The 10,410-nt window shown below is 39.0% G+C and overlaps 2 protein-coding genes across 2 annotated transcripts in view; one reads left to right on the top strand and one right to left on the bottom strand.

Moving 5' to 3' along the window:
• LOC108248651 (proteasomal ubiquitin receptor ADRM1-like) overlaps positions 1–2,181 on the bottom strand; it is a 25,526-nt gene extending 23,345 nt beyond the window's left edge. The window contains exon 1 of the mRNA XM_037977119.1: positions 2,071–2,181. The gene's annotated coding sequence lies outside the window, so the exon portion shown is untranslated. The remainder of the gene's footprint in view (positions 1–2,070) is intronic.
• Positions 2,182–2,214: 33 nt separating this feature from the next.
• The window catches only part of LOC108250532 (dnaJ homolog subfamily C member 5), a 33,126-nt gene continuing 24,930 nt past the window's right edge, over positions 2,215–10,410 (top strand). Inside the window, exons 1-2 of the mRNA XM_037977118.1 lie at positions 2,215–2,385; positions 8,263–8,427. Coding sequence (XP_037833046.1) covers positions 8,321–8,427 — 107 coding nt within the window. The 5' untranslated portion in view covers positions 2,215–2,385; positions 8,263–8,320. The remainder of the gene's footprint in view (positions 2,386–8,262; positions 8,428–10,410) is intronic.

A 10,410-nucleotide genomic window follows, 5' to 3' on the forward strand; every position in this document is an offset into this window, starting at 1 on the left:
CCGCTGCCGTAAAGCATGTCGCAAACCCACACGTAAAGCAGCGTCATGTCGCAAAATGGAGGTTCTTCGCAAAATAGCTATTTTTTCTTATTATTTATCACTTATATAAACTGAATGTATGCAAAGTGACAACAATAATACATTCGTCGTAGCCTAGGTTATGAAATATTTACACGAATCATTGATACAAATATGATAGAAACGATAGAGACGATAGAAGAAAATATATCACGATAGACACTTTTCTATCGTCCCCACGATATGTATCGTTATATCGCCCAGCACTAGTGCAGATGATACATTCATTAAAACCTATTACAGATTCTGCTCTAAAACACCATAGTTTACAATATCAGGTAAAAAGTTTTACACCAAGTCACTGAAAATTAAGAAAAAATGGTGGGTCTAATATTTGTCTGGTCTTATAAACTAAATGTTTGTACAGAGAAATCAAAACCAACTGAGGCACTTCTGACTCCAGCTTTTTCAAATAGTTGTTAAAGGTAGCAATATGAAAGCACTGAAGCACCTTTACTACTATTTGCCTGTTATTATTCTGTTTCTGTCACAATTTTGGATTCAGGGCTCCTCCTGCAACTTTGTGGGGAAAAAAATCAAAATGTGTGGCTTGATCAGAAAAAAATGTGATGTGACTTTTAGTGGCAGCAAGGCATAGGCAAAACTTGCAACAAAACAAAAAAATAACGTACTGTGGAAATTCTTCAGTTCAGTTTATTTACACAGTGCCAATTCACAACAAAAGTCATCTCAGTGCACTGTACAAAAACATTCACATATATTATAATAATCTAATAAAAAATCCAAGTTATCTATATAAAGAAACCATAAGATTGCATGAATTCTTTACTTTATCACAGTCTCCTATCGTGAGCAGCACATTTGCAAAAGTGAAAAGGAACAACTCCCTTTTAACAGGAAGAAACCTCCATAAGAACCAGGCTCAGGATGAGCGGCCATCTGCTTTGACCAGCTGGGGTTAGAGGGGACAGGAAAGAGACACAGACAAACGTAGAATGACTGGTCAAGGTGGAGTTTTTTGGAAAGAGAAACAAAGAAAAAAACATGGTAATGATAGAAATAATTATAAATACAAACATGAAGAGTAGAGCGGTTAAAGACAGCAGCTGAGTGAGGAAATGTTGTCAATTTGTCCCCCAGCAGTCTAAGCCTATAGCTGCATAACTAAAGGATAGCTCAAGATAAATAATTAGAGGATTTATCAAAACGCAAAGTCTTAAAAGTCCTAGTCCTTAAAGAAGTGTCTGCCTTTAAATTAAAATGAAGCTTGGTTGTTGAGAGCTTTACATGTTAAAAGACTTTAAATTCTATTATTTATTTGACAGGGAGTCAACGATGAGAAGCTAAAATTAGAGAAATATGATCTCTCCTAACTCTCATCAGAACTCCGGCAGCATCATTTTGGCCCCAGTCATCATTCTGCTTTTTTGTGCAATCGACCTCGTGCTACAACCTGGACGAACTGACTTATTTTTTACCTTTACAGTCTTTTCATGGTTGTTTTTGTGGATTTTTTTTTTCTTAAGATGAGGTGCATGACAAGCGAATTTTCACGAAAGGATACATTTAAAAAATACTAATCTCTAAACCTTACAAAACACTGAAATGGCTAATTTAGCTTGGCAGGGCTAAAGGTACACTGACAGTTTCATATCTTGATTATTGTTTAATTGGCATAGATAAAGCACGATCATAGCTATCCACTTTTGTGTTGGTAATGTATTATTATTATTGCTAATGTATTATTCACAGGCTTCGCCTCTATTAAGAGATTTGTTAGTTTTACACACTTTTTAAAGTAAAGCTAACCATATTAGCATTTAGCTACTCAGCTTCTAACTTTTAGCTTTGATGAGTTCTGGGTTTAATGCTAACGTTAGCCCATGACACGGCTAAAAAGCTGATCGACTAAAGCTGAAGTCTTACACGGGCTAGTATACCCAGCCTAAACCATTTAACATTTAACAACATTAGTCTTAAGAGTTCTTAAAAAGTGAAAATACATTGTTCAAGTTAATTCTGTTCACATACCTGAAACAGGATTCACCCACAAGTTTCTCCTCTGAGCACCGTCAACCAAAAACGTAGCGTGATGACGACAACTTCGTTCGTGAACGCGCCCGCAGTCACCCAGAGCGAGCGGGCTGACAGTGAAACAGTGGGTTTCCGCGAATTATCACAGATTGACAGCTCGCTCCCTCTTGGTGTAGTGGTGAGCTCGGTGGCTGTCCCACCGGCTGTTTAAATGGTTTAGCCGTGGAAAAACTGGGATGCGAGATTTATAAAACTGCGGTGGACTTCAGGTGAAAACAAACTAGAAGCCGTTGTGTCCGAGTGGAAGAAAAGGTAAGAAATGCACACATAGAGTTAGCTAGGGGGATAACATTAGTCAGCTTTGTTGTCCTTGGATTAGTTAGCAAGCTAAGTGCTAAATGCAGCCTAAGACACGACCTAGCTAACACCCCTTTAACCAACATGGATGCTGTTTGCTTTGCTTTGATGCTGTGCCTTGGAGATTATCCACCATAACTCCGGTTTGACTCCCGAGTATACGTCCCAGTCTGGTTAGCATTCAGGAGTCCTGAGCAAGTTATGAGACGGAAGGCAGGGCTTGATTCAGTTTCGATTCAATATTGACTATTGTTGGTTCAAACGGGACAGACCTAGTAAACCTAACTTGTGTAAAAAGATATAGTAGTTAGAAAACAACATATAAAGCCGGATTTATTTTGCAGCTTCTAGTGTGTTTTTGTTTCAAAAGTTGACGTAAGGAGAGACAAGTGGCAGATGTTGATCTGTTCAATGGCCAAAGATTATATTACGGAACAGACTAGACTAATTTCATTTTTGTTGTAGAACAGTTTATTACTACAGTTTCTTTTTCCATAGTAATCGCTATGTTCACGAAGCTAGAGGCGATGTACTAACTACTGTACATGTTAGTGACACACACACATATGTATTTTTTCACACTGTCTGACGTGAAATCAGAATAAACTTTTCCTGTTTCAGATCAATTAGGATTTTCAAAATTATTTCTTTTTGCTAAATGCCAGAATAATGACAGTGAGAATCTTTTTAAGGCAATTCGTATTCCTTTCTTCAAAGTCATACATTTAATTACACTAAGATTACTATGCCAATTTGGAAGCTTCTGATAGGATAGGTTTATTGATAACATCTGAGCTAATTAAAGATACATCTTTGGATGTAATTTAAGGCACACCTGAAACACACTGCTTCCTTGTTTAATATCATAGGAAAGTCGAAAGAAATCAGCCAAGATATCAAGAAGAGAATTGTGGACTTGCACAAGTCTGGTTTATCCTTGGGTGCCTGTGAGCGCCTCATTCATCTGTACAAATAATTGTACGCAAGTACAAACAAGACAGTAATGTCCAGCTATCATACAGCTCAGGAAGGAGACGGGTTCTGTGTCCCAGAGATGAACGTGCTTTAGTCCAAAATGTGCATATCAACCCAAGAACAAAAGCAAAAGACCAGATAAAGATGCTGCCTGAAGCTGGTAAGAGAGTGTCTTTATCCACAGTGAAATGAGTACTGTATCTGTCTGGTTGCAAGGAAAGGAACCCAGAATGCAGACTCATGTTTGGAATTAACTAAATAAAGACTTATTTTAAAGATACAGAAAACAAATGGCTGACATGGCCACAACAGAAAACTAAATAACAAAAATGTACAAAATCCAGGATTGCAAGACACGAGAAAAACCAGACAGCACATGGAAGTGACAATGAACCAGTAAGTAAGTGTGGAAAATGACCGGGATTTAAAGGCAGAGGGTGATTGCTAAATGAACACAGGTGACTGATTACAAACAAGGGACAGGTGTGGGTGGTTGAGGCAGACTGATAGGACTACTGAGCAGAGGAAAGGAAATGATGGCAAGAACACAAAGAGTAAAAACTGTACAAAGACTTAATATAAAACTAAACACACAAAAAAATAGAAACACAAAACAATAAATCCAATACAAAAACAAACCCAAAGGCCCCAAATCATGACAGTGTCGACATGGGCTGAAAGGCCATTCTGCCAGGAAAAGGCCATTAATTCAAAAGAAATATAAAAAAGCCTGATTAATGTTTGCAAATTCACACAGGGACAAAGACCTTAACTTCTGGAGACATGTCCTGTGGTCTGACAAAACTAAAATTGAACTGTTTGGCCATAATGACCATTGTTATGTTTGGAGGACAAAGGGGGACACTAGCAAGCCTGAGAACACCATCCCAACTGTGAAACACGGGGGTGACAGCATTATGTTGTGGGATTGTTTTGCTGCAGGAGGGACTGGTGCACTTTACAAAATAGATGGCATCATGAGGACAGAACATTTTGTGGAAATACCAAAGCAACATCTCAAGACATCAGCCAGGAAGTTAAAGTTTGGGCGTAAATGGGTCTTCAAAAAGGACAATGATACCAAGCATACTGCCAAACTGGTTACAAAGTGGCTTAAGGATAACAAAGTCAATGTTGTGGAATGGCCATTACAAAGCCCTGATCTCAATCCTATCAAAACTTTATGGGCAAAGCTGAAAAGGCATGTGTGAGCATGGCACCCTACAAACATGGCTCAGTTACACCAGTTCTGTCAGGAGGAATGGGCTAAAATTCCTGCCAACCTTTGAGAGAAGCTTGTGGAAGGATATCCAAAATGTTTGACCCGAGTCATACAGTTTAAGGGCAATAGTACCAAATACTAATGAGGTGTATTTAAACTTTTGACTTTGAAGTTTCAAGCTATTGTAGTGAGCTCTGTGTGTTTTTCTTTCTTTAGCAAAAGGGTCCAAAAATTTGTCCATGTCTGTGCATGTTATTTGATCCCTAATTAGGCTTTTATGTCACTTTTTCTGCATAAAAACAATATAATTTTCTGTAATTTGCCTTTTCCAACAATACTTTTTACATGTTACTATTTTCATCTGTCCCTACATGTCCAGCTGACACAGATGATTATTTTTTTAGGGTGTGATTGCATTCGGAGCTACAGCAATAAACATCGAACGAGCGGGTTTAACCAAAAATGGTTAGTTGAGCTGAAATTCAGCGGGTGGCTTTACAAGCCCAAATATGCTAAGCATGTTTTGTACTTAGTGAAAATATAAATATAATTTATTCTTGTTTAACAGTAAAATTATGCCATTAAATTCAGCATTAGATTTGGTTTGTTTTGTTGTTACATGTAGTGGTCCAACATGCAGCCTGTGCCACAAAAAGCACGGTACAGTACAGCATCTCTCTGTTTTTCAGAGCTCTCTGTTGTTATTCATTGGCCTTGACATGAGACTTGTTTTGGTGCCTTGTTTGCACTTTTTCATTTATGTTTTATTTGTAAATGTGACTTAAATTAGGATTGGAATTAGGTACAAACAATTTGTATTTATTTTAGATGTATTTTTGTTTAAAAAAAAGTATTTTAAAAGTGCCTTTTTGTAAAACTGTAGTTGTGTAAATATTTGACACAAATATCCTACAGTATCACATAATAAATAGCCATATTTGTCAACTTTAATTTTTTTTTTTACTGAATCATGGTTGGCCGGCAAACGGCCGCCTACCATCGGGCTTAGCCTCTTTTCTAGGGGACACCCTGTATAGAGGTTTCTGCATGTTTAAAACCTTTCATGTCCTATCAGAACCAATCATGTTTAAAAGAGAAGTTCTTAATACATTCCTGAGGACTTTGCAAGGACTACCAAGATCTGTTTTTTGTTTTGTTTTGCTACTGGGGTAATCATGAAGTATGAAGGGGGCCATATGCCCCTTTTCCACTGGCTCTATTTCAGAAGCCCCGGCCTGGCTTGGCTCGGCTCTATAAAAAAATGCATTGCATTTCCACCGGCCAGTTTGGTCGGTAGCAGAGAAACGCCTCATGTTGTGGGCGGGGGGAGTGCGCTACCGAAACTTGGTGTCATTTGTGGAGACAACGGAAGAGCTATGGACAACGTTGGCCCTGTGTTGTTGCTGTTTTTTAAACATATGGGGATTCTTCTGAGACTTGAGGAAGAGAGGCGCAGTGGAAGAAATGCTCTGGATGCCGCGATTGTTGCACGGAGTAGGACAGCTGTTATCCGCCGGAGATTTCAGGCTTTACAGCGCCTTCAGCTGGGGGACAGACGGCATAAACGTTGCAGGGTAAACTAACGCTGTTGAATATCATTGTTCTCTTTGCTCCTTATGGTTGCATCTGGCCACACCCATGACCAATGAGTGAACAGGAGCTAAGCTTGCATGGGAGCTAAGCTTGCATGGGAGCTAAGCTTGCATGGGAGCTAAGCTTGCATGGGAGCTAAGCTTGCGTCACCCATGAAAGCAGGGCCAGCCCGCTGGCCTTACTCCAAAGCAGGGACCAAAAAAGCAGGGACCAGCCTCAAAAAAATTGCTGGTGGAAACGTGCGCAAAGCAAGCAGAGTAAAGTAGAGCCAGGACCTTTAGAGCCGGTGGAAAAGGGGCATAAGTTAGTTTGAAGTTTTTCATTTGTGTTTATTCATTATCACTCCATTTTTTTCCGCCTTTTTGTGCTTCTTGGTTGAATGAAACAGTATTCAAATTACCCTAATCATTGTTTTATGGCAAGCATTAAAGGCTTCTTCATGGTTTCCACATCCATCTGCAGAGTGTTTGACTCAGCAGGAATAAATTGTTTTGTCATCTGTACCTTAAAAGGAAAGTTTGAATTAATTCTTCACAGAAATTTGACTCAATTTGTGCGACCTTCTTGTCCCTGTGTTGTAAATTGTACAGAAACCACTAAACCATATTGTCCATATTGTTCTCCTCCTGCTTGTAGTTTTATTACTTTTGTCTATTTTGTCTTTGGCACCACTTTTTAAATAAAAGTTATGTTACGGTAAATGTGTTGTTGGGACACAAAACTCTTGGCCGTCTGTCTTTAGCTGGAGGGACATTGTGTACTGGTATATATGACTGAAAGCACCACAAGTCAGGACTCAAACTTGGGCCATTTGCTCCATGCCTAATTAATAACCAATTTCTTTATTGCCCATCACAGAAGGCAAAAGTGAAGTGATGATGTTTTTACAGAAACTGAGCTGAAATATGGTGAGGTACTAGCTGAGTTATTCACAACACATACTTCAAGAGATCATGCAAGATCACACACCATATTTTTTTGCATGAGATAGCACATATTTTTATTTTCAAGGCTTGACAAAAACTACAACCAGGTCTCCAAGTGGGCTGACACACAGTACTGGTACTTTAAAATGCTCGTCCTTAGCATACCATCACTTTTTATAGTGTACTGCCACTTCTCATAAACCTGCTGGTACACAGCATCAGTGTCACTAACTGTAAACTACGGCCAATTCATATAACTACATTACCTACAGGATATCTGTTAAAAACAGGAAGTCATGACTTGCTCTACACTGCTTCTGATTGGGTCGACTATAGGAGGTCAGGTGATACATGACTCATGAGAAACAATGATTGGGTAAAAGTTAAGAACAAAAAGACAATCAGAGGCACAGCCGGGCAAGTGCTGGAAATTTGCAGTTCTAAGAATCATTATATATACAAAGAGGAGGATCATCACTATAAGAAAACAGTTAATCTGTTGGTAATTTCAGTCTTGGTCGAACAAGATGTGATTGTTTACATGAGAGTGGAGCAACACATTCAGGTACTTAGCCTCTGTGCAACCCTCCTGTCTTTTTTGGGTTAAACAATCCCTCCACTTTGACTGAGAGTGAATGAAACTTTTGATGTTTTTGCTAAGAAAACCACTTGTAAAAACTATAGTACTCATTGGAAGCTTTACATGCTTAAATACCATGGTCTGTCAGGCATAACATTTTTTAATGTCAATTTTTTATAGAAAAACAATGGCGTTTTGCGTAATAGCATACCATTACCTGCCAGTATCTGGTAATTAATTCAGCTTTACTCGAACGAAACGGTTTCCTCACTTTGAAAGCCACATTTCTAACAAGATCATGAAGTTAACAGGATTGGGTTTTTTACTATCTGACAGGCAGCTTGTCTGATAAAGAACTGAATCACAGAGTAGCAAAGGTTTCATTTAAAACCTTTTTATTATTAAGTAAGTTACTTGGTATAGAAACAAATTACATTTGTTTTCTGGTTGCAGTTATGTCAAGGTATCAATTTTTATTAATCAGTTTTTATATGTATTTTAAATATATGCTTCTTGTTTCTTTTTTCACCTGCCAGGTGAGGAATTGAGTCATTAAGGGAGCGGGTAAGACAAGGACAAAGAGAGTCAAAGATCATGGACCAGCAGAGGCAGAGGACTCTGTCCACATCAGGAGAATCACTGTACGCTGTGCTTGGAGTGGACAAGAATGCTACAACAGAGGACATCAAGAGATGTTATAGGTAAATGATAATGTACTGAGACCATCAATACTTTTGTTTATGTGATAATTTTTGTTTGTGAACCACTAGAGGGAGAAAGAGGGCCATGGCTAGTTTTAATTTTGTCAGTTAAGTTATGAATTGAATTGAATTGAATATTTAATCAAATCATGTTATTTTTTACCTTATTAATGATAATATAAATATATCTTTCATCTTCTCATTGACATTTTTTTAAGATTCAATGCGTGAAGGTATAAATTAACCCAATTTGAATCTGGATTTTCTCTGTTAAGTCAGTTTACAGTCCATTCAATACATTTTCTTTGCCTATAAGTGCACCCTTTAACATTAATCTGATGACAAATCTAGACTGTTGCATGAAGAATCACCTGTTTTTATGACCTCTGACCTAGTGTCATCTTTTACCAACTTTGCTTTGAAAAGTTCATTTTGCCCTGAGTGAATCGTGATTATTTTGGGTCACGTGTATATATTTGTGAACATCTTATCAGTTATTCTAAGACTTGTGAAGAAAGAAGAACTGAGTCAGTTGTCTTGTAGTACAGGGACAATGACTATGGTTTTACAGAGTTGCAAACAGTTTTTATAGCATAGAGGGGTCCCTCCTTCTCGCATGTGGCTGTGTGAAGTTACTGGATTTCAGCCACCTTCTTTTATTTTTTGCCAACCATCTTGACAGATTTATAATTGTGTAGATTACAGGTGTCTTTTTGATGCCATCCGCCTTCAACCCAAGAGTTGGATTTATGATACACTTAGGTTTGGTCCATACTGAGCTCCTGGGTTTTTGCCACTAATGGATGTCAGTTGTTCATGCAATACACAATTTAAATTCAATTCTCTTTAAGTATATAGTTTTTAAAAAATCATCAAGGTTTATGAATTACCTACCACATAATGCATTACTGTAGAATGTAACAAGGTATTGTGTTTAACAACAAACTTCTGTTTCTGTGTTTCTCCTACACAGTACTTGATTACAGTGATTACATCATGTTTTCATAAAACAACGTAACCAAAAATTCAAGGTGAATGTATTATACATTTTCAGATAACAATAAACAGTATCTCAGGGTCTTATTCACAAATGAGGGAAAAATGGAGCGGGAGATCGACAGGCGGATTGGTGCAGCGTCTGCAGTGAAACGGGCACAGTACCGGTCTGTCGTGGTGAAGATAGAGCTGAGTCAAAAGGCGAAGCTCTCGATTTACTGGTCGATCTACGTTCCTACTCTCATCTATGGTCACGAGCTTTGGGTAGTGACCGAAAGAACGAGATCGCAAATACAAGCGGCTGAAATTAGTTTTCTCCGCGGGGTGTCTGGGCTTTCCCTTAGAGATAGGGTAAGAAGCTCAGTCATCCAGGAGGGACTCAGAGTAGAGCCGCTGCTTCTCCACGTCGAGAGGAGCCAGTTGAGGTGGTTCGGGCATCTGATTAGGCTGCCTCCTGGATGCCTCCCTGGTGAGGTGTTCCGGGCACGTCCCACTGGGAGGAGGCCCAGAGGAAGACCCAGGACACGCTGGAGGGACTATGTTTCTTAGCTGGCCTGGGAACGCCTTGGGATTCCCACTGAGGAGCTGGCCCAAGTGGCTGGGGAGAGGGAAGTCTGGGTCTCCCTACTTAGGCTGCTACCCCCACGACCCGACCCCGGATAAGCGGAAGAAGATGGATGGATGGATGGATGGATGGATAAAACAATTTGAAGTCAAAGTCAAGTCAAATTTATTTATATAGCCCTTTGCAGCAACAAGGCGGTTCAAAGTGCTTTACAACATTAAAACACAAAAATACTGAGTCATCGTAAAAACAGACAACAATATAACAAGCTAAACTAAGCTTATCTAAAACATGAGCTAAGATAATCTAAATAAGACACAAAAGGACAGCCTTCTGGGCCTGGATCCACCTGTCCTTTCTGCTCTTCACGGCACTTTTATAACTGGGCAAAAAAAAATTCCCTTCTCACCCTCCGCGGGTGG

Source organism: Kryptolebias marmoratus, linkage group LG8 (assembly GCF_001649575.2).
Source record: "Kryptolebias marmoratus isolate JLee-2015 linkage group LG8, ASM164957v2, whole genome shotgun sequence".
Classification (NCBI taxonomy): domain Eukaryota; kingdom Metazoa; phylum Chordata; class Actinopteri; order Cyprinodontiformes; family Rivulidae; genus Kryptolebias; species Kryptolebias marmoratus.